At 54.5% G+C, this 23,684-nt stretch overlaps 2 protein-coding genes across 3 annotated transcripts; one reads left to right on the forward strand and one right to left on the reverse strand.

Annotated features, from left to right (window-relative positions):
- The first annotated feature begins 421 nt into the window (after window positions 1-421).
- MED9 (mediator complex subunit 9) lies at window positions 422-18,979 on the forward strand. 2 transcript variants are annotated; one of them, XM_008156223.3, is made up of 2 exons: window positions 422-682; window positions 17,821-18,979. In XM_008156223.3, exons 1-2 carry the CDS (start codon window positions 483-485, stop codon window positions 18,035-18,037), a joined length of 417 nt encoding a protein of 138 aa, XP_008154445.2. In that variant the 5' UTR covers window positions 422-482; the 3' UTR covers window positions 18,038-18,979. The 2 variants fall into 2 exon arrangements, 1 of the variants encoding a protein (XP_008154445.2); XR_008554691.1 differs by lacking the exon at window positions 17,821-18,979 and adding an exon at window positions 946-1,010 and having other exon boundaries at window positions 616-682.
- Window positions 18,980-20,787: 1,808 nt separating this feature from the next.
- On the reverse strand, window positions 20,788-22,534 carry RASD1 (ras related dexamethasone induced 1). Its single transcript, XM_008156175.3, has 2 exons — window positions 22,124-22,534; window positions 20,788-21,880 (listed from the first exon to the last, which is right to left on the reverse strand). Exons 1-2 carry the CDS (start codon window positions 22,407-22,409, stop codon window positions 21,348-21,350), a joined length of 819 nt encoding a protein of 272 aa, XP_008154397.1. The 5' UTR covers window positions 22,410-22,534; the 3' UTR covers window positions 20,788-21,347.
- Window positions 22,535-23,684: the final 1,150 nt, after the last annotated feature.

A 23,684-nucleotide genomic window follows, 5' to 3' on the forward strand; every position in this document is an offset into this window, starting at 1 on the left:
AAGTGTCCGATTCTCAGTTCTTCCCCTCCAGCGGGCGGCTGCGCAGGGGCAGCTCCGTCCTCTCGGTCGGGGCTGCGGCCTCTCCGCCCGGGGGCTCTGCGGGGTGCGGCTGGTCTTCCCCTGAATTCCAGGGCCGCAGGGCCCGGCCTCAGCTCCCTGCGGGAGCCCCGAGGCCGGGCCGTGCGGACCGTCCGTGCAGGGCTCCTTCTGCTCGCTGCGTGTGGACCCTCTTCGTAACTGAGGAGGAATAGACGTTTTTCTGAAATAACTCTCCTCCTTCTGACGGTTCCATAAGTTAGCTGTCTTCACCATCTACAATTCGCCGACCGCCCGTTGCCTAGTAACGGCCGCGACTTTGCCCCGCCCCGCGCCCTAGTGCGCACGCGCACAGCCTCCGGCCCGCGGCCGAGCGGAAGTGACGCGCCGAGCGGCCGCGCGGCCCCGATTCCTGACTGGGCGGCTGCTCGCGGCTTCCGAGCGCCATGGCCTCCGCCGGGTTGGCGGCCGGGCGACCGGCCGAAGATGCAATACCGCCGCCGGCCGAGCCGCCGCTGGCCGAGCCGAAGCCGCCGCCGCCGCCCGTCGCTGCGCCCCAGCAGCCGGCGCCCCGGCCCCCGTCCCCGGCGGGCGCCAAGGAGGACAGCTACTCGTTCCTGCCCCTGGTTCACAACATCATCAAATGGTAAGGCCGGAGGCCGGCGGGCGCTCTCGGCGACGGGGACGCAGGCCCGAGGGGAGAGGCGGCCTTTCCTTGAGTTTAGCGGATGCTTTGAGCCTGGAGTTGCCACCGGGCGAGGGGCCGGGCGGTGCACCAGGAAGGAAGCCGCCGCCGCGGCGCAGACGCTCAGGTGTGCGCCCAGAGACCTGGCGCGAGGCGGCTTCCCGAGCCTCGGTGGTTCGCCTGTGAGATAGGGGTGCACTCACCTCGCTCTCCTTCTCCCTCAGATCCAGCGGGTGCGGCTCCTCTTCCCCGGGTGCACGTCGCCCGGCGCGGGATGCGCACGGTACCGAGCGCCGGCCGGCTCACCCCCACTGCTCGCCAGTTACGAGGGAAAAACCGTGGTTCACAGAGTTCGAGGGTGATGATGGGAGAGCAGGAAACAGGTGGCGCCTGTGCCGGCACGTGTCAGAGCAGGTGCTTGCCGTCCTGTTGGCCCGCCGCAGGGTAGCCTGAAAGGAAGCTGAAATCCGCAGCCTAAGTCTCCCGGTCCCCTGTTGGCTGAGTTATTTTTACTGTTATTTATACCCACTTGAGACAAGACGAAAGCCCTCAGCTTAGAGCTCTTATTTAACCAGCAAAAACCCAAACAAAGAAGTTAAAACAAACTGCGATTCCAGAAACATTCCGGTGAGCGTTCCTGTGCTCTTGGAGGCTTTGCTGACGGGATTGCCACTCAGAATGAAGTACGGGCTGTTCCTGGCCCAGCTCCTGTGCGGGTGGCAGCCTAGATTCACTGCTGTGGGGGCCTGATGCTTCCTGGAGGTTCTCACCTAGAGCCTCCCTGCTCTTGGCTCCCTGGTGTGAGCAGGTGCTGACTCCGCTCTCAGCGCCTCTGCTCTTCCAGCGGCCCTTCTCGGCAGCAGGGAGCGCGCAGACACCCACGCAGGTGCAGTCCCGGGCAGAGCTGGATTACAGACACGCTGGTTTTAAGAAAACTGGAAGCACAAAACGTATACATTCTCAGAGGCAGTTCTGGGACCCCTGGTGTGTTGTCCTAAGCCCTGGTAGAGCGGTTGTGTTGGGCTGTCCTTAAGGTGGGCAGTGAGGTGCACTAGAGAGAAATGGGCTTTGAAGTCACATAGTCTTGGATTCAAGTCTCATGCCGCCTGCTTGCCTTGCAATCTTGGTGAACACATAACTCTTCTAGGCCTTAATTTTTTAAATCTCTAATATGTGAATAATAGTAATGGGCCTCAGCCAATGGAGTTCAACTATAGCTCAGTAGTGTACTGACTGGATGACCTTGGTCAAGCGGCTTAGCTTCTCTGGGCCCCTTTTTCTCTTGTGAACTAGGACTAATAATACTTACATCATAAGATGGTGTGAGGTGTCATGTCTGGTGAAAGATAGTGGGTGGATTACATGTGTTTGTTTCCTCTAAAACGACAGTGAGGCCCTAACTGGTTTGTCTCAGTGGATAGAGCGTCGGTCTGCGGACTGAAGGGTCCCGGGTTCGATTTCAGTCAAGGGCACGTGCCCAGGCTGCAGGCTTCATCCCCAGTAGGGGGCATGCAGGAGGCAGCCGGTCAATGATTCCCTCTCATCATTGATGTTTCTATCTCTCTCTCCCTCTCCCTTCTTCTCTGAACTCAATAAAAATATATTAAAAATAAATAAACAAAATAAAACGACAGTGAAAACTTTTGTGTTTTTTTTTTTTTAACATAAACCATAAAGAACATGAGAGGAGATAATTGACACAAAGCAGATGGCCAAGGGCTAAGCCGCCTGCCAGCCCCAAGAATCAGCTGGACCATGGCCTCCCCCCACATCTCAGGAACTGGCAGTGCCAGGGACCTTTGGAAAGAGAGGTGAAGGGGGACAGAACAGGAGGGTTACTTCAAAATCTGTTTACGAAGGAGATCCCCATAGTTCTCTCCACCCCCCGCAAGTCCAAGCAGACAGGTAACTACCCATCTTCCATGTTGAAGACAAAGCGTTGCCCTTTCCCAGAGAGTGTCTGGAGTTTGAGGGAGGGACGACACAAAACAGTTTGAGAGCAAGTTCACACACTGAATAATACTAAGGCCCCACCTCACCTGCCCACCTGGCTTCTCGACTGGCAGCTGAAGAAAAGACCTGAGTGTCTGACCAGCCCAGGAGGAAAGGCTTTGGAGGCTCCCCAAGGAAGAACCTAGCTCGTTCACGTGACTGGGTCACCAGTGTCGCTAGGCATGTGAAGAAACCCCTAGTAAGGAAGCACAGAACAGAGCAAAAAAAGCCACTCGGCAAAACAATATGCACAGAGAGAGAGAGAGGTACTGTAATCACGAGAAAAGGTTAGGATGCAGCCTGACCGGTTTGGCTCAATGGTTAGAGTGTCGGCCCACAGACAAGGGTCTCGGGTTCTGTTCCCAGTCAAGGGCATGTTGCAGGTTCGAGCCTCAGCCCCGGTCCCATCCAGGTGTGTGTGGAGGCAACCAATCCGATGTGTCTCTCTCTCCTCTTCCTCCCTTCCACTCTAAAAATCAATTTAAAAATATCCTCTGGTGAGAATTTAAGAAAAAATGGTTAGGATACGATTTCACACTATGTCTAAGTATGTGTTTGAGTTTATAGGCTAATAAGGAGGCAGACTGGTAAGACAAGGTGGGAGAGGAGACCCATGAAGCCTGGAGGAGTCACAGCTTGATAAGGGGTGATGCCAACGACGAGTCTTCAATTATGAAAGGGAGGTGGGAGGGAGGGGGCTATAGGAAAAGCATGTGTGAGGATGGGGCGCCAAGACATAGCATAAAGCGTCGTCTGCGGACGGAAGGGTCCTGGGTTCGATTCGGGTCAAGGGTACATGCCCAGGTTGCGGGCTCATCCCCAGTAGGGGGCGTGTAGGAGGCAACCAATCGATTCTCATCATTGATGTTTCTATCACTCGCTCTTCCTCTCTGAAATCAATAAAAATATATTTAAAAAGAAATAGCATAAACTTAGGAGGGTCCACACAGTTTGATGGGCTGGAACACAGATCCAGGGTAGGAAGGGAGAGCTGGGAAGGTGGGGAAGCCTGAGGGAGCCAAGGAAGCATTCGAACCAGCAGTCTGGTCAGATTGGTGCTCGGTGTGGACGTGGCGTCTCGGCTGACAGCGGGGAAGCCAGCAGGAGGACGACGCCTGGCAGGCCTGGCGAGGGCAGGACCAGGACCAGCTCAGTCACAGGCCCTTGCTCTCTTCCTCGTCTCTAGCCTCTCAGGTGGCCCTTTTATTACGTGTTTACTCCTTGCCTAGGGGGTGAATAAGGAAGTAAAAGCTGAAGTAAATTTAACCTTCCTTGTTCTCAGAAGAATCCAGAGTACTGCATCATTAGGTTTTTAAAAACATTTCATTTTTTAAAAGTTAACATTGCAAATTGAGAAACATGTAAAATGAAAAAGGATCCCTTCCCCTAAGTTTCCTCACCACTGTTAACTGCTGTGTTAATGCAGTAATATCCTTCCAGGAAGTATATATGCACGTCTTTTCAGAAATGTTTGCAAAGTAAGATCGTATTGTACTTGGCTTTTTTCACTTATTAGTCTGTTTTAGACACTTCTGTACTCATACATGAAAGTCTTCCCCAATAAGGTGGCCATATCATAAATTATGTAATGTCTTCTGTTTGTGGACTTTTTGTTGTTAATCCTCACCTGCGGATGTTTTTCCTATTGACTTTTTAGAGAGAGAGAGATACATTAATGTGAGAGAGACATCTATTAGTTGCCTCCCACATGTGCCCTGACCAGGAGGGGAGGGGGCAGGATCTAACCTGTAACCCAGGTTCATGCCCTTGACCAGGAATCATTTGGTTGTAGGGCCACGCTCTGACCACTGAGCCACTGGCCAGTGCTATCACCATTAACTTTTATATATTTTTTAATTGATTTATTAAAAAATATATTTTATTGATTTTTTTTTTTTTTTTAGGGATAGGGATAGAGAGTTAGAAACATTGATGAGAGAGAAACATCGATCAGCTGCCTCCTGCACACCCCCTACTGGGGATGTCCCCGCAACCAAGGTACATGCCCTTGACCGGAATCGAACCTGGGACCCTTGAGTCCGCAGGCCGACGCTCTGTCCACTGAGCCAAATCGGTTAGGGCTATTTTTATTGATTTCAAAGAGGAAGGAAGAGGGAAAGAGAGAGATAGAAACACCAATGATGAGAGAGAATCATTGATCGGTTGCCTCCTGCACACCCCTCACCAGAGATCGAGCCTGCAACCCGGGCATGTACCCTGACCGGGAATTGAACCATGACCTCCTGGTTCATAGGTCCATGCTCAACCACTGAGCCATGCCATTACATTTTAATCTTGGCTAATCTGATTGGTCAGAAATGATACATTATATCAATCTATGTCTTTTATGATATGAGGTAAAGCATCTTTTCATATGCAACTTTATATGTCATTTCTCATTTTTTCCCTATAAACTTCCCATTTTTCTGTTAGGTCATTTCTCTTTTTATGGACTCTTTGTAGATTAAGGAAAGTATGCCCTTTGTCAAGTAGTTTAAATCTTTTCTTCTGACTTGGGGTTTGTTTGTGTTCGGAAGCTTCTCAATTTATATAGGGCAGGTTTGTTAAGAATTTCCTTTATGGCTTCTGAGTTTTGGTCTAAGTCTTCTAACCTTAGTTTCGGATCTATAATCACTTCTTAATTCGTCTCTTTGTCTTTATCCTCTCTTCTTTCCAGTTCATGCTGTGTGTGTTAACAGGAGGAACCAGGGCTCTTTCCAAATTGTTTTTGCCAACTTTTAGCCCTACATCCAGAGATCTCTGCACACCATCGTCAAATCTTCTGCCTGAACTCTGCAACAAAGCCCAGATTTGGGTGGGAAGAGTCTTCCTGGCTTGTGTGTACTCCAGACCCTCTGCGGGCATGCCTTCCTGTCCTCTGTGTGACCAGAGAAATGCCACATATTGTCAAGGACTGGCTCAGGGTCTACCTCTTCCTGCTGCATAAGCTCCTGGCTCCTCATGCTCCTGGCGGAGGTGCACCCTGCCTGGTGTTAGCAGTCCCACAGCCATAGCTTCCATCCTTTCTAGCATCTTCCCTAGTTAAATGAGCAGTTAAAACTATGCATTTGTGTTATTTTCAAAGATTGAGCAAAGGGAAAAGGAAAATTTTGAAGAGGGTTCAGGCTGGGCTGAGGGAATTGCCCCCCCCCCCCCCGCCTCCCCGTGCACATTTCATTTTTATGCCTGTAAGAAATTTTATAGGTCCCAGCTATTTGAGACTTTTTCTGGTATGCATAGAAACCACATTACAGAAGTACATCCTAATATATCAAAACCCAAGGTCCATAACATCCAAAACAACTGAAGGCTCGACTGACCAGAAGTCAGTGCTGGGTTGCCCCGCCTCTCTGATCAGGCCCGTTGATAGGCCCAGAGACGCTGACTGGCATAGAAACCGACCAATCAGAACCAAATCTGGGTGAAGTGTGAGGAGCCAATGGCTGCCTAGGAGGCGGAGCTTTTGATGCTGACTGGCATAGAAACCGACCAGTCAGAACCAAATCTGGGTGAAGTGTGAGGAGCCAATGGCTGCCTAGAAGGCAGAGCTTTTGACGCTGACTTGACTGGCATAGAAACCGACCAATCAGAACCTAATCTGGCTGAACTGCGAAGGCAGTACCTAAGGTGGGGGCTGAGGAGGGGTTTTAAGGGCAACATCTGTTTGGTCTAAGATGTAAGGAAGCGGTTCAATTTTTTTAGTGACCCGTGTGGCAGTGTAGTGCATATGGCTGGCTATCAGTCCAAATATAGGGATTATGTATTTTTGTCTGCCAAGAGCATCTCCTCCTGATGAAAAAGGCTCCCCCCCCCCCCCCCCCGGCCCATTTAAGCAATCCTATCCTATATAATCTATCTATACTACTAAAAGGGTAATATGTTAATTAGACCAGGTCGACCGGCCATCTTCCAGATGTCTGACTTCCTTCTGGACAAAGCAATGGTGGTGGGGGCTGAGGCAGAGGGTGTTAGGGGCGATCAGGCTGGCAGGGGAAAGCAGTTGGGAGCAACCAGGCCAGCAGGGGAGGGCCGTTGGGGGCAAGATCAGGCTGGCAGGGGAGGGCAGTTAGGGGTGCTCAGGCAGGTAGAGGCAGTTGGGGTGAGATCAGGCTGGCAGGGGAGAGCAGTTGAGGGCAAGATCAGGCTGGCAGGGGAGGGCAGTTGGGGGCAATCAGGCAGGCAGGCAGAGGCAGTTAGGGGTGATCAGGCAGGCAGGCAGAGAGGTTAGGGGGGATCAGGCAGGCGGAGGGGTTAGGGGTGATCAGGCAGACAGGCAGAGGCAGTTAGGGGCGGTCAAGCAGGCAGGTGAGTGGTTAGGAGCCAGAGGTCCCAGATTGCAAGGGATCCCTGATTGGAGAGGGTTCAGGCTGGGCTGAGGGAATTGCCCCCCCCCCCGCCCCGTGCACAAATTTCGTGCACTGGGCCACTAGTCTATATATATAAAAGCCTAAGCGACCAAGCGACCGAGCAACCGAATGACTAAACGACTGAACGACTAGTCGACCAGTCACTATGATGAGCACTGACCACCAGGGGCAGACTCTGAACGCAGGAGCTGCCCCCTGGTGGTCAGTGCACTCCCCACAGCAGGAGCGCTGCTCAGCTGACCACTGGGCGCCAGATGCCGCTGGGCTCACAGCTGGTAAGCGCAGCTGCAGTGGCGCGAGCTTCTCCCACCTCCACGGCGGTACTACCAAGTGGTGGTGGCGGCGGCAGGTGCAGTGGGGCTGGGATGAGCGGGAGCGATGCAGTGCCTGGCCTGGGCCCGGGCTCCTTCCCGGCCGCCTGCTGCTTCACACTACTACATCCCCTGAGGGGTCCTGGTTTGCAAGAGGGCGCAGGCCAGGCTGAGAGACCCCAATGGTGCATGAATCCGTGCACCAGGCCTCTAGTATATAATAAAGGAGGAATGAAAGAGGCCTGTTGGACCAGGGAAAGTTATAACTTGTTTCCTTCAAACTTGCCAAATCTAATCTAGTCTGGAATGAAGTGTCCCTGCCTAGGAATTCTGAATTGCAGTTGTCACTGCCTTGCATGATGGTTTTGGTCACCTAGTAAATGTATTCTGTCAACACGGGTCCTTAAACATTTTTAATTTGAGTTTTTAGTTGTTGAATGTTTTTAGGTTGCTGTGGCCCGGTGAATGAATTCGTGCACATTGAAAGAAAATTAATTAGAAGAAATATTTTAATATCGCTACTTGCCCTTTCTCTATAATGGAAGTGTTAACCAAATTCACGATCGACAATGACAGATCAAAACATATGTGTGCAATTGGCGCCAGTGAGAACTTTATATGTATCACGCATGGCAAGTCAACTTAGCCTTTTATAGATATAGAACAAACTTGCTTCATTAGACCTGCTCTCTCTCTCTCTTTTTTAAAAAAAATTTTTTTTTTGATTTTATAGAGGAAGGGAGAGAGAGGTAGAAACATCAATGATTAGAGAGAGGTAGAAACATCAATGATGAGAGAGAATCATTGATCGGCTGCCTCCTACTGGGGATCGAACCTGCAACCCAGACATGTGCCCTTGGCTGGAATTGAACCTGGGACCCTTCAGTCCGCAGGCCGATGCTCTATTCATTGAGCCAAACCAGTTAGAGCTAGACATGCTTTCTGATTTAGCTAAACTTTTTCCAGCCCAGCGAAGCACCCCAACTTCTCTTTCAGGTAATTGTCAGCAACACAGCAGTAAGTATCAACACGAAGCAGATTATTATTGTAGATCATGCATGAAGAACAAAGGGTAAAATATTTAACTGCAGCAGTGTTTGACTATATTCTGCGCAGTGAGAAAACCTGAAGTCATTTTCAAGGTCCACCATTTCTTACTCCTTTTCAGTTGGGTCAAGTTTCTAAGCTTTCTAAGTATCTGTTTTCCAGCTAATGGAAAGAAAATAGGATTCCACTTGAGTCTCCTATCTACCTACTCCAGGACTTCTGTGAGGACCAAATGAGATGAGGCACAGGAAAAGGCTTCACAGACATTTGGTTAAAGTGTGAAATGTTTGTACCTGGCTATAAAGCAAGTCATGTTCCTGGGCTGAAGAAACTCCAAGGAGGCTAGTCGTCGCTAGGGAGAGGAAGCTGGGCATTGCTACATGACGTCATTACCCAGTGCCCACAGCCACCGTTTCTGGGCTGGGCTGTGGGCTGCATTTTGCGCCATGGGGTCTTGGCAGCGTTAGTGGGGTGTCACTCTGGAGTGGTGGCGAGGCCTGTGTCCCACTTGGGAGAAGCCGAGTGTTGCTTTGTGGGTGTCAGGTCACAGTGCAATTTCTCTGTAAATGGCCAGTGCGCATCACTTCAGCTTCTGGGTTGACTGTCTGCCCCCTGATGGTCAGTGCACATCATAGCGACTGGTTGGACAGTCAGATACTTAGCATATTAGCCTTTTATATATATACTAGAGGCCCGGTGCACGAAATTCGTGCATGGGGGGTGTGTCCCTTAGTTCAGCCTGCACCCTCTCCAATCTGGGACCCCTCGAGGGATGTCCAACTGCCCAGGATTGGGCCTAAATGGGCAGTCGGACATCCCTCTCACAATCCAGGACTGCTGACTCCCAACTGTTCACCTGTCTGCCTTCCTGATTGCCCCTAACTGCTTCTGCCTGCCAGCCTGATCACCCCCTAACCACTCCCCTACCAGCCTGATTACCCCTAACTGCCCTCTCCTGCAGTCCCGGTCGCCCCCAACTTCCCTCCTCTGCCGGCCCGGTCACCCCTAACTGCCCTCCCCTGCAGGCTTGATTGCCCCCAACTACCCTCCCTTGCAGGCCTGATCCCTCCCAACTGCCCTCCCCTGCTGGCCTGATCGCCCACAACTGCCCTCCCTTGCAGGCCTGGTGCCTCCCAACTGCCCTCCCCTGCTGGCCTGATCGCCCACAACTGCCCTCCCTTGCAGACCTGGTCCCTCCCAACTGCCTTCCCCTGCTGGCCATCTTGTGGTGGCCATCTTGTGTCCACATGGGGGCAGCCATCTTTGGCCACATGGGGGCAGCCATCTTGTGTGTTGGACTGATGGTCAATTTGCATATTACTTTTTTATTAGATAGGATAGAGGCCTGGTGCACGGTGGGGGCCAGCTGGTTTGCCCTGAAGGGTGTCCCGGATCAGGGTGGGGGTTCCCTTGGGGTGTGGGGCGGCCTAGGCAAGGGGCCTGTGGTGGTTTGCAGGCCGGTCACACTCCCTGGCGACCCAAGCGGAGGCCCTGGTATCTGTGATTTATTTATCTTCTGTAATTGAAACTTTGTAGCCTTGAGTGGAGGCCTGGGCTGGCCAGGGTGTGCAGAAAGCTTGGCTTCCTCCATTGCCGGGAAAACCCAAGCCTCCTGCTCACTCCATGGCTGCAGCCATCTTGGTTGGGTTAATTTGCATACTCGCTCCTGATTGGCTGGTGGGTGTAGTGGAGTGATGGTTAATTTGCATATTACACTTTTATTAGATAGGATAGATGTTTTTAGATTGCTGGGTAAGTAGAGGGGAGCCATCATCTTTGATGCCGCAGAGGTAGTTCAAGTGATGAGCACACTGCTTCGTCCTTTAACCTTAGGGTGGAGCCATGTTGCTTAAAACAAGTTCATTTGCTGTGGAGGCAGGTTAGCAGGAGGACCTCAGAGCCCTGGGAGACTTCTGTCTGGGAGTGGGGTCTTACCGGCCTCTTCTTCCCACACGAGTGTCTTTGATCTCACCAGCCTTCTGTGCCAGCGGAGCCCTGTCTGGGTTGCGCAGGAAGCAGCCTCCACATTGGCGAGTGAAGAGGTCTACGAAATGACCCACTGGCTCCCAGCTTGTCTCTGCTCATTTTACTTCAGCCTCCCTCTCTGCCCTTCACTGTCTCCTCCTTCCACCGAGTCCCAGGGAAAGAATGAGCACCGAAGAGGGGACATTCCTGGACTGTCTGGGGGATTCTTTCCGGGCCTGCTCAGAAGCCTGTGCTCTTCTCTGTCACCTCGCCAGCCCCTCCAGCCTGACCGAGCAGCACCTGCTGGAACACAGGCCCTGAGTTAGTCGCTAGCGCAGCGGCTGATGCCCCGGCAGACTGTTTACCCTGTGTCTTGGGAACGAACGGGTGCTCCGAGGTGGAGGCTCCTGTGGTGGGCCTGGGTAGCCCTCGTCGAGGTGAACCCGTCTGGCAGGTGTTGTCTGGAAGGGGAACCATCTGAAGTTGTTAGCGCAGACTTAAGTTTGTAAAGGTTGGTGGGGCCGAGGGTGTCAGGAGGAGGAGACCTGAGTGACAGTACGAGGAGGAGGAGGAGGCGGGGGGGAGGGCGGTTAGGGGGCGGTAGGAGGTGGAGTTGGCAGGACTGGCGCTGGGTGAACATCGGGCACACGAAGCTTCACCATAGTGTGTGGAGGGGGCTCCCTTTGTCAGAGTTGGGGCGTGCTAAGGAGGCCCTGAGTTCACTTTGGACCTTTGCAGGTCTCCAAGGAGAAAGACGTAACTGTGGGAACAAGGAAGCTGACCTTCAGGAAGGAGGGCGGGGCCAGCAGGCGGGAGGTGGGGGGGTGGGGGTGGGAGCAGATGGACACACTCTCTGCTGTTTTGTTTAGAGCAGTGTTTTTTCCAAACTTCTTTTAACAGCAGAGCCTCTTATTATTCCTCCTTAGAAGTATGTTTTTCACATGTAAGTCAGTGAGTAGATAAAAGCAAGGGTATGAGTGAGGTCCCCTTAAGTGCTAGCAGAACTGGAGCTGAGAAATACAACTGGCCACGAGGAAGTGATAGCTGCTGTCCAGGAGTGCAGAGCCAGTGTGGTGCCATGGACTCCAGGAGTGTGCCGTCTTTCTGGAGGGCATTTGGTAACCTGTCAAAATTTTTAATATATATAACCTTTGACCCAGAAATCACACTTCTGGGAACTTATCACAGTACTTGCACAAGTACATACCGATAATAGGTATAAAATGTTCGTTGTCACTCTGATTGCAAACATCCAAACACCCATTAACAGCCAAATCATTTAGCTGTCTAATTGTATATGTGTCAACATGAAAAGACATCCAGGATGCATTGTTCAGGGGGAAAAGCAAGAATAAGACCATGTGCCCTGCTGATGTGGCTCAGAGGTTGAGCGTTGACCTATGAACCAGGAGGTCCTGGTTTGATTCCCGGTCAGGGCACATGCCTGGGTTGCAGGCTTGATCCCCAGTAGAGGGCGTGCAGGAGGCAGCCAATCAGTGATTCTCTCTCATCATTGATGTTTCTCTCTCTCTCTTCTCCCTTACTCTCTGAAATCAATAAAAATATATTTTAAAAAAAGAATAAGGCCATGTGTGTAGTATGGTGAAAACAAATAAAGTAAGTGTGTATTTGTGTGTGGCTGTATATTTTGAAGCAATCTGGAATAGCATATGCCACAACTAACAGAGGTGATCTCTGGGACATGGCATTAGAGGAACTTTTCTAAGCCTGGGTGTCTGTCGTTTTAACTTTCCCCTTCAAACACCTATTACTGTCATAAACAACAACAACAAAAGCAAACACTGGTTTAGAAAGATGCCAGCACTGAAGTTAGTGTGGGAGGAGGAGAGGATGAGAAGGCCTGGTCCCAGGATCGGGCAGCTAGGCCACTGGGCATGAGGCTGCAGGGGATGAAGTTTTGAGGAGAAAGAAGTGGGAAGCAGTCAGATGCCACCTAGAGGTCACGAAGTGGCGCTAGGTTTGGGAGGAGGTTGCTTTAGTGATCTGGGTTCCTTGAACTTCTAAGCTACCAGTGGGCACACTTTTGCTCAGTTGCCAGTTTGTATTTTCAAGCCCCAAAGCACCTCTGCTAAAAACCAAAGCTGTGCCCTACTTACTAGCGCCTGTACTAGCCATCCATCGTGCCTACCTCACCACCTGCTCCTGTGGTGCTTACCCACGGCTGGTGACACACACACAGTGTCTGTGTCTACTGCTGGGATCATGCTGAGTATCACCCAGGTGTGCACAAAAGACTCAGGAAGTGGCCTGTCAGTCAAGGTATAGCAGTAATATTTTAAAAATATTTTTAAGAGAGGGAGAAACATCGATCGGCTGCCTCCTGCACGTCCCCTACCGGGGATCGAGCCCGCAACCCAGGCATGTGCCCTGACTGGGAATTGAACCGTGACCTCTTGGTGCATGGGACGACACTCAACCAACTGAGCCACACCATCCAGGGCATTTGTCCACCTTAAAACTACAGTGGGTGGGACCAAAGTGCCCTGACCTTGCCTTCGTATGACTTTTGTGTTTCTCACCCCGGCCTAGTCTCCTTGTTCCTCCCTAAAGTTAGATGATGACTAACGCTGTGCACAGAGGCAGGCCGGCCGTAGGGGCTCCCTGCTCCTGTTCTCCAGCGGGGGGCCTGGTGCTTTTCTTTCGCTCGAGTCTTTCACCGCTGCCCTGGCCTCGCAGGCTCCCTCCTGGTTTGAGCCAGTTCCTGAATAGAGTGTTTTTCTCCCGAGGGTTCCATGCTGTTTACCTCCACAACTAGGGCAGGCCCAGGAGCCCGCAGAGGGGAGGCCGTGCTGTGGTCGGCGTGGCCTCAGCTCCGCTCCCAGCTGGGCTTTTGTTGTTGTTGACTTAAACAGCAGAAACGTCTCCCAGTTGTGGAGGCCAGGAATCTGAAGTCGAGGCGTGGGTGGGGTGGTTGCTTTCTTCTGAGGCCTCTGTGCTTGGCTTGCAGATGCTGTCTTCTCCCTGTCCTCACGTGATCTTTCCTCTGTGTGTCCAGGTGGCTTTCTTGTGGCTCCTTTACTAGCTAAAGCAGAGGTCGCCAACCGCTGGTCCAGAGGTCCAAAAGGTTGGCAACCGCTAATGTCTCCTGTACTGACAGTTCACCAAGTAAAGAATGGGCAGCTCTGGAGATTTTTTTTTTTCAGAAATGAGCATCTTAAACATGGTCTACTTTTTATTTTCAGAATTAAAAATTCTTTGGGGCCAGGTAATGTTTGCTTCCAGAACTGGATTGTTATAACTTCCTTCCAGATTTTTATTTTATGTATTTTTGTTTGTTTTTACTATGTCCTTTCAGATTCATGTGAGGTTAATCAGTTTTCTTAAAACTATAATTTCAAAACTCACTTGGAACTTAAATCCATAACAGTGCGTTAACGCATATGCCATTCATGTATCATGAGTTCAGAAGTCCAGAATTGTGGATCTGAGCTGAGACCTATCAGAATGAAAATAAAGCATGCTAGGTGGTTCTCTGCAGATGAGTTCCAGCGCTAAGAATACCCTCCCTAGAAACCGGGAAGTAAGGCACACCGATGATTGTGAGCACAGCTAAACTGAGGGCCTCAGCGACAACAAGAAAGGTTGGGCCCTTCGTTTCTTAGAATGAATGACTGATTCTTCACCTCTTGTCCCTGAGGGAGAGCTGCTGATAGGTAGTGAGCTGGCCCTGGTGGCCGTCTTGTTTGCCAGGTATGAGCTGTACCTGATGGATCACCAGGAAAGGTGGATATTCTGTCTGCATAAGTAGAGAAATGAGTAATAAATATGAATTAGCACCATCTGGGTTGAAATTTCCCATTAGGGCTGAACATTTATTTTTTAAAAAGATCATTGGCTCAGCTTTTTATTTTATTTTAAAAAATATATTTTATTGATTTTTTACAGAGAGGAAGGGAGAGGGATAGAGAGTTAGAAACATTAATGAGAGAGAAACATTGATCAGCTGCCTCCTGCACATTCCCCACTGGGTATGTGCCCGCAACCAAGGTACATGCCCTTGACCGGAATCAAACCTGGGACCCTTGAGTCCGCAGGCCGACGCTCTATCCACTGAGCCAAACCAGTTAGGGCTTGGCTCAGCTTTAAAAAAAACCACAACACACAAAAAAACACAAAACTTTTTTCTTTTTTTTAAGATGTGCCTCAGTGGTTGAGCATCGACCTATGAACCAGGAGATCACAGTTCGATTCCTAATCAGGGCACATACCCAGGTTTCAGGCTCAATCCCCAAAAGGGGGATGAGTAGGAGGGGATGTATAGGAGGCAGCTGATTGATGTTTCTCTCTCTCTCTATTTCCCCCCTCTCTCCCTCTCCCTTTCTCTCTCAAATCAATAATAATAATAATAAACCACTAAGAAAATAATAATAAAGCCTGGCTGGCATGGCTCAGTGGTTGGGCACTGACCTATGAACCAGGAGGTCTTCCCATTCAGGCACAGAGAGGGAGAGAGAGATAGAGACATCAGTGATGAGAGAGAATCATTGGTTGGCTGCCTCCTGCATGCCCCACACTGGGGATCGAGCCACAACCTGGGCATGTGCCCTTGACCAGAATCGAAACCAGGACCCTTCAGTCTGCATGCTGACACTATCCACTGAGCCAAACTGGCTAGGGCAAAAAATACATATAATGTATAGGAGCAACTGTTAGGCTGTTCCTTTGATCTTAGGTAAAGGTTTTGTTCTTGTTTGTTGTTACGCTAGTGGAGACAGGGAGCCTGGGTTTCTGGGCGGCTGCTAACAGCTGTGAGAAGTGGAGGCTCCTGCCTTTAAAATGAGCTTGACTCGTCCCTGAGTCCGGGTGAGACCATGTGTCCCAGGATCCGGGTGAGGCCTCGTGCACCTAGGCCCGGGTGAGCCCAAGTGGCCCTGGGTCTGGGGGAGGCCAAGCGCCCCTGGGTCCGGGTGAGACCATGCGTCCCTGGATCCGGATGAGGCCTCGTGCACCTAGGCCCGGGTGAGCCCAAGTGGCCCTGGGTCTGGGAGAGGCCAAGCGTCCCTGGGTCCGGGTGAGACCATGTGTCCCTGGATCCGGATGAGGCCTCGTGCACCTAGGCCCGGGTGAGGCCATGTGCCCCTGGGTCTGGGAGAGGCTAAGCGTCCCTGGGTCCGGGTGAGACCATGTGTCCCTGGATCTGGGTGAGGCCTCGTGCACCTAGTCCGGGTGAGCCCAAGTGGCCCTGGGTCTGGGAGTGGCCAAACGTTCCTGGGTCTGGGTGAGACCGTGTGTCCCTGGATCCGGGTGAGGCCTCGTGCACCTAGGCCCGGGTGAGCCCAAGTGGCCCTGGGTCGGGGAGAGGCCAAGCGACCCTGGGTCCGGGTGAGACCATGTGTCCCTGGATCCGGGTGAGGCCTCGTGCACCTAGGCCCGGGTGAGCCCAAGTGGCCCTGGGTCTGGGAGAGGCCAAGCGTCCCTGGGTCCGGGTGAGACCATGTGTCCCAGGATCCGGGTGAGGCCTCGTGCACCTAGGCCCGGGTGAGCCCAAGTGGCCCTGGGTCTGGGAGAGGCCAAGCGTCCCTGGGTCCGGGTGAGACCATGTGTCCCTGGATCCGGATGAGGCCTCGTGCACCTAGGCCCGGGTGAGGCCATGTGCCCCTGGGTCTGGGAGAGGCTAAGCGTCCCTGGGTCCGGGTGAGACCATGTGTCCCTGGATCTGGGTGAGGCCTCGTGCACCTAGGCCCGGGTGAGCCCAAGTGGCCCTGGGTCTGGGAGTGGCCAAACGTTCCTGGGTCTGGGTGAGACCGTGTGTCCCTGGATCCGGGTGAGGCCTCGTGCACCTAGGCCCGGGTGAGCCCAAGTGGCCCTGGGTCGGGGAGAGGCCAAGCATCCCTGGGTCCTGGTGAGACCATGCGTCCCTGGATCCGGATGAGGCCTCGTGCACCTAGGCCCGGGTGAGCCCAAGTGGCCCTGGGTCTGGGAGAGGCCAAGCGTCCCTGGGTCCGGGAGAGACCATGTGTCCCTGGATCCAGGTGAGGCCTTGTGCAACTAAACCCGGGTGAGGCCACGTGCCCCTGGGTCTGGGAGAGGCCAAGCGTCCCTGGGTACGGGTGAAGCCAGATCCTGGGTCCGGGTGAGGCCGTGCGCCCCTGGATCCATCCGGGTGAGGCTGGGTCCCAGGCCCGGGTGAGACCACGCGCCCCTTGGGTATGGGTGAGGCCACGTGCCCCTTAGTCCGGGTGACGCCGTGCCCCTGGGTTCGGCCGAGACCAAACCAGAGGGAGTCGGACCTCCGTTACCACCATTTGTCCACCATCCAGAGCTGAGGGGTCAGTGCTGACATGTACACATAAGGAACTACTGGACATCGAAATTGGGTCTCAAAAGAACTGTTGGTCCAGGGGGAAGCTCGCTACAGATTGATTCATTTGCCTGTCAGCATAAATATTATTGCTCGTCTCACATTCAGTTCTTATTAGTATATATCTAGTGACATATGATCTCGTTCATCTAGAGGAAATGATGAACAACATAGACTGAGGAACAAGAACAGAACCAGAAGCAAGGAGGCATCGATTGGACTATCGGGCCTCAGAGGGAGGATAGAAGAGGGTAGGGGGAGGGTGGGGGGAGGGGGGGAGTTCAACCAAAGGACCTGTATGCATGCATATAAGCCTATCCAACGGTTAAGTTCAACAGGGGATTGGGGCATGCGTGGGGAGAGGGGTGGGATGGGAATGGGGGGATGAGGACAAATATGTGACACCTTAATCAATAAAGAAATTTAAAAAAAAAAAAGAAAAAAGAAAAAATAATAAATAAAATGAGCTTGACTTGAAGGCACAGAGTTTACAGAACTGTGGTAGAGAGCTGTACCTCTGAAACATTTCCAATAGTTTCTAGCTAATTTGAATGCTGTAAATAGCTCTGTGGGAAGTAGTCTTTATGTTAATAGATTTAAGCATCCAACCGGCAGCTAAAAGTGGCTGACAGTCTCCCGATTGGCCTGGAAAGGGCTGAAATGAGAAGAAATGTAGTATTTCAGCAAATTTTGCTTGCAGGGTGTCACCTGATATTGGTAATGGTTTGTTCATTTGTTCAGCAGACACTTACAAACTTATGTGGCAAGCATTCGTTCTTTCCACAGATGCTACTTGAGTGCCCAAGTGCCCAGGGACTGGCCCTGGCACGGGATACAGCTGGGAGTGAGGCGGACAGCCCTACCCTCTTGGCTAACAGACATTAAGCCTCTAATTTTGCGCACGTGCTGTGGGAGGGGCTTTTCCTGAGCAGCGTCACAGGCCCTGCCCTCTGGCCACAGCCAGTAAGGGGCCAGGCAGAAACCAGGCATTCCAAAAGGTGATGGAGGACAGCAGGCCTGTGGGGCGCAGGGGAGGGGAGCCGGGGTGTCTCAGCCTTAGCGGCGAGTGCTAATGCTTACCCTCTGACCCTGCAGCATGGACAAGGACAGCCCGGACATCCACCATGACCTCAACGCCCTCAAGACCAAGTTCCAGGAGACGCGCAAGGTCATCAGCACCATGCCCGGCATCCACCTGAGCCCTGAGCAGCAGCAGCAACAGCTGCACAGCCTCCGCGAGCAAGTCAGGACCAAGAACGAACTTCTGCAGAAGTACAAGAGCCTCTGCATGTTCGAGATCCCCAAGGAGTAGCCCGAGAAAGCACGGAAGAGCAAGTGGCCTGCGTGGTTCCTTGAGAAGTGTGGTTCTTTGGACCCCAGCTCTGAACTTTATAGCCGACTAGGGTGGAGGCTGTTGTGCTTCCTCAGCTGAACTTGACATTGACTGTGGCGGGGCGGCGGGGCTGGGGCTTCCTTCTCTATGTCCGTGTGTCACGATGCACAGTGGCTGGAGGGCCTGCTGGTGGGAAGAAGATGCAAGAGGGATGGGCCCACCCTGCCTCTGGGGAGGGGCCATCTCCGCTTTGCCGCCGGCCTCCCTCCCCTCCCCCCGACAGGAGCATTGTGTGCCAGGGACACATCGCTCTGTTAGCAACAGGCTCTGAAGCCTTAGCACGAAGCTCACTGGGCAGGTGAGGCCGGCTCGTGCGGCGTGGGCTTCACGTGGTGAAGGAAGGCTGGGAGAAAGCAGTTTTGAGGACGTTTTCTCCTGAAATGTTTCCTTTATGTTTGAGCCAGTGAGTGTAACTGTCCGTGGGGGTCGGCCCCTGCTGGGTGGCCCCTTGTCCAGGTTCCCTGCCACCTCCGTGCTCTTTTCACTTTCAGCTCTTGCTCCCTGTGTCTCCTGTCACCTGCAGGCATCTCGTTTAGCCATTTAGTGCCCAAGAGTGGCCAGGCCACCAGACCTCCTGGGCTGGGGGAGTGTCACTTCTGCACAGGCACAGGTGGGCTTCCGGCCGGGCCACAGCCGCCTCCCAGCATCTCAGGTCCCGAGGTCTTGGTGAAAAGTGTATTTCTCTCTGGCCGCGCTAAAGAGCCAGCCACGAACACCACTGCTCTGCAGACAGGTTCATGATGTACTTTTTGCTCAGGAGGGCGGCTCTAGGTGACAGTTGTGACCGTCCCTGGCCAGGTACAGTTCCCTAAAGGGGGGCAGCCAAGTTCTGGTTCATAAAATGTTTACAAACACCCCTAATTTCCTGCAGGTGGGATGTTTTATTTTCATGCTTGTCCCTGGCCTCTGGAAGGATAAGGTGAGACTAGTAACCAAATGTTTAAATCTAGAAATGAGTGCGTAACCTATGCTGACCCGTTCTGGGGCTTACCAGCTGCCTGCGGCTGACCTGGCTGGCGGGTGCTGACGGTGGAGATATTTTTAGCAGGGGTTCATTCAGTGGACCTGCAGCCACCTGTCACAGAGGGCGGGGTCCGGGAGCTCGGGTCTGTGGGTGGGTATCCGGTTTCTGTGGCTTTGGACAGAGGAGCAGGCTCTGCATAGAAGTGGGTAGTACCTGTTAGATTCTACCTCGGGACTGTTGTTCAGCTGACTCAGTTATTTTCCCGAGCTCTCAGAGTAGTGTGGGGGCCAGTTTTAAGGCTCTGACCAGACACCATGAAACGTGAAGCACCTGGGAAGCAGGGCCCGGGCTTCCTGCCAGGCTGGGATGTCAGCACCCTGGCGCATCGTGGTCTCCAGGAGCGTCATTAAAAGGACTGGCTCTGCTCTCGGGCATCTTGGTTTTGTGCCGAGAAGTTCCGACAGGATGTCTCCTGGGAGCTGGGTATGTTCAGCCTCCACTCCGCACCCTCCCCCGCACACGCCTGGTTAACGATTGAGTGTGGCAGCAGCGCCTCTGGGAGCCCGCGTCTGTCCAGGCTCCGTTGGCCTGGAGGGTCATCCTGCCCGCCACGATGGGCCCCCCGCCATCCCTCATTCCATAAGTGGGTTCAGTCCTGGTAGGGAGCAGCCCTCACCAGAGCGAGGTTGCAGTCCCTCCCCCGGGACAATATTGAACACCCCTTACAGGCCTGAGTACCCTCTTGAAGCCAATTATTTGGATTATTGGGTGGCAGGCACTTTTTATTTCTTTAAAGATTTTTAAAAATTAGAGGGAGAAACATGGATGTTCCGCTCTCAGCCCTCACATGGATTGGCCTCCTGCGTGCCCCCCCCCCCCCCGCCCCCCAGGGATCAAGCCTGCAACCTGGGTATGTGCCCCGACCGCAGATTGAAGCAGGAACTTTTTGGTGCACAGGATGGGACGACACCCAACCAGCAGCCACAGCGGCTTAAACATCACACTTAATTCTCACAGCAGCTCCACGCAAAGGGCGTTGTCTGTATTTTCCTGGCAAAGAATTCGGGGCTTGGCAGGTGTCGCTGCCCCAGGCACGCACAATTACGAGTGGTCCTGAGCTGGGAGTGGCCGCCCTCCACTCCCGAGAAAAGGCAGCAGAGAAGCGCGCTAGACCTCTGCCCAGGACAGAAAGTGCTTCCTGGAGCTGGAGGGCCCGGGGGCTGGGTGACCCAGCTGTCCCCAGACAGCCACCTGGGAGTGGGAGAGGAGCCACGGCCAGGCTCTACTTCCTTACGGTGGAAGCCGGGCCAAGGGACACTTCCAGACCTCGGAGCGTTTCAGATGTGCTGACCTCTGTCACCCTGGGCCTGCACTGAGTATTGGACAGAACAGCTGGGCACAGTCCCAGGGGCCCTTTGTGGCTGGGTCGAGGGGAAGCTAAGCAGGTAAATGGCTAGAAAGATGCATCTCTAGAGGGGACTCTGAAATCCTTTCTTTTTCGCCTCGATTTCAAAGGACCCATTCCCCAAATAGAAGGGCTTCCGCCCAGCCATGCGGAGCTTTCTTGGAGCCTCTTCCCCCAGGAGAGCTGAAGCTGTGCTCAGAACGCTGGCGCATTTTCCAGGTCTGGGAAGGGGAGCCTAAGCCACAACGTAGAAACCCACCCCTCCGGCCATTTCTAAAAGCAAAGAAAGCATGGTTTTTTCATTTTAAATTATTTTATAGTAAAATAACCAGTACAGTAACTGAGACGGTCTTACACAGTATAAACACTGGATAAGGTTTTGTTCATGTTCACGGAGTTTTTCCTTCGTGCAGTTTCACACACACATGTAAACAAGACACTTGGCTGATCTGACCCTTAGTTTCAGGAGGGCAAAAGCGTTTGCCAGCTGCCATGGCAACCCAGAATCACAGACAAGTTAATGCCGAGGTCTCCCTTTACCCTGTGGCGGGCGGGACGGGCTTCTGGGAGCCCAGCGGGGGCTGATTCACTTCCACACACACCCGTCCCAATTACTCCGTCACCCTCTGCTGGGCCTGTGCCCACCAAGTCAGGGCGCGGGGGTTGGGGCGGTGGCAGGTGCCAGTGGGCACTCAGACGTGGGGGAGGGGGTCCACCTGTGACCCAGTTCGCTTTCCTTCCAAAGCAGATGACCAGCCCGCCTCCGTTTTCACCTCGCAGCTGGGCCCGGCCCGGACGGATTGGACTTCAAAGACAGGGTCTTCCTTAGGTGCTGCGGTGGGCGCGGGGAGCGGGGAGCCCTAGCTGATCACGCAGCGCTCCCTGTCCTTGGCCTGGCCGCCCGCCTTCTCGCGCACGCACAGGAGGTCGCTGTGCACGCTGGGCCGGCGCGCGAAGGGCGCCACGATGCCCAGGGCCCCCCCGGGGTCCCCGGCGCGCAGCTGCTTCCTGCCCCGCAGCGCCTGGTGCAGCGCCTCGCAGTGCTGCGCGGACACCCTGCGGTGCAGGCCCGGGCTCATCTCCCCGGGCAGCCCGGCCATGGCGAAGAGCGCCCGGAACATGGGCTCCAGGCTGCTGTTCCTTCTGGCGGAGACCTCGAAGTAGGCGCAGCGCTGGGGGCCGTCGCCCAGCAGCTGCCGGACCTCGGCCGGCTCCACCTCGCGGTGGAGGTCCCGGTCGCCCTTGTTGCCGCAGAGTACCAGGGGCACGTCCGCCCTCCCCCTGGGCTTGTTCCTGAGGCAGGACTTGGTGTCCAGGATCTGCTGCTTGAGCCTCTGCGCCTCCTCGAAGGACTCGCGGTTGTCCAGGCTGAACACGAGGATGAAAACGTCTCCTGGGGGCAGAGCAGGAGAGGAGGTGACGGGGCTGTCCGGGGGGGGGGGGGGCACCTTAAAGTGGGCTTGGCTTTGGGGTCCCCGGCCGCCAGGCGCTCAGACCTCTCCACACGCAAACCTGCAAACTTGGCACCTGCGCCCTCGCCAGTGCTCTCGGACCCGGGGTCTCCAGTCCCCCCTCCCGGGGGCACAGCTGCAACAACACCCCTCAGCCCCGCGGCCCGGGCCGGCCCCCCGCTCACCGGTGAGGATGGAGAGGCGCCGCATGGCGGGGAACGGGTGGTTGCCGGATGTGTCGAGGATGTCGAGCTGGTAGAGCTCGCCGCGGATGGAGTAGAACTTGCGGTGGAAGTCCTCGACGGTGGGCGTGTAGGCGTCCTCGAAGCGGCCCGTGAGGAAGCGCGACACGATGGCCGTCTTGCCCACCCGGGACGAGCCGAGTATGACCAGGCGGGAGCAGTTCCTGGCGGGGATCCTCAGCTCCGAGCTGCTCGGGCGCATCTTCTTGATCATCGCGGTCAGTTTCATCGGGCGGAGGGCTGCGGGGCGGGCCAGGGCAGAGGAGCGCGGGGCTGGGGTTCTGCTTGGGCTGCGGCTGAGTCCGGGCTCCGCTGGCAGCGCCTGAGCCTCTCGGGCGAGTCCCTCCGCTTTCCCGGCCCGCCCCGCCTTTATGTGCAGCCCGCGGCCGCCCGCCCGGCCTCCGTGCGTCACGCCCCGCGCCCCCGCCCTCCCGTGACCTCCCCGCGCTGCCCGCTCCGCCCCCGCTGGGGGCGCTGACCGGAGCCCGGAACCCTGCTCAGTTACGGACGGCCGTGCCCCAACCTCTGTGACTTCGGGGCCGGACCCTCCACCACACGCGCACACGTTCTTTGGCCGCGGTCTCCAGGGAACAATAGCGCCGGGGCAGGTTCTTCCCGGTGCCAGGCTCTCAGACCTGAAAGCAGCCACAGCGCCGGCCCCGGGCCGCTGCTTGTCCCGGGCCCTCGCCTTGGCCACCAGAGGGCAGCACACGGCCGGAGGGGGACGGAGCTGCAAGATTGGGGTCTGGGGAGTTGGTCACTGCCCTGGGGAAGCCAGGCCGCACTCAGAAGAGCCGCCCGCCCCGCGCCTGCTGCTGCTTCCTTCCGACGAGAGATCTCGGGCCTGGCGTTTTCAGCTGGGGCTGCCCCCACCCTCCTGTCTGCACCCAGAAGGCCCAGGAACCTGCTGGTCCTTGGTCAGCACCCTCTCCCTCTTCTGCAGCATCTTGTGCCTTTCCAGTCCCCCCGGCGAACGTTTCCATTTTATAGTTGGGAGCGGGGTCTCTGAGCCACAGAGTGAGCCAAGGAGGGTCCTAGCTCACAGCACAGCCTCTGGGCCTGGGGTTCCTCGTCTGGAAGATGGTCGTTCTGGTTGGTTGTGGAAACAGCTTAGAAGACAGGACTGGTCATTACAGCAGCGCTAAGTGACCCATGAGGCTGCAGGGCTGGGCGGGGCGGGGTGGGGTGAGGAGCAGATGAGGGGAAGCAGATTGGCCAGTAAGCAGGGAGGCTGATGCTTTCACAGGCGGAGAGCAGGCACGGCCAGCACTCCTCCGGCGCCGGGGGAGGCTGTGCTGTCTTGCTTTGACCTGGTCGGATTTGGAGGAGTCCAAGGAGGGAGCCATTAGCTGGTGCCACCCCATCCACGTGGGTCAGGGTGCCATGGGCAGTCCTGGGGGTGCCAGCCCACACCCCTCAGCTGTTTGCAAGCCTGGCGAACCTCAGCTGCCTGGGAAGGGGTGCTCAATGGTCATCTCTTCCAGACCTTTTGACAAGGGTCCCG

This window comes from Eptesicus fuscus, chromosome 20, assembly GCF_027574615.1.
Source record: "Eptesicus fuscus isolate TK198812 chromosome 20, DD_ASM_mEF_20220401, whole genome shotgun sequence".
In the NCBI taxonomy this organism is placed as follows: domain Eukaryota; kingdom Metazoa; phylum Chordata; class Mammalia; order Chiroptera; family Vespertilionidae; genus Eptesicus; species Eptesicus fuscus.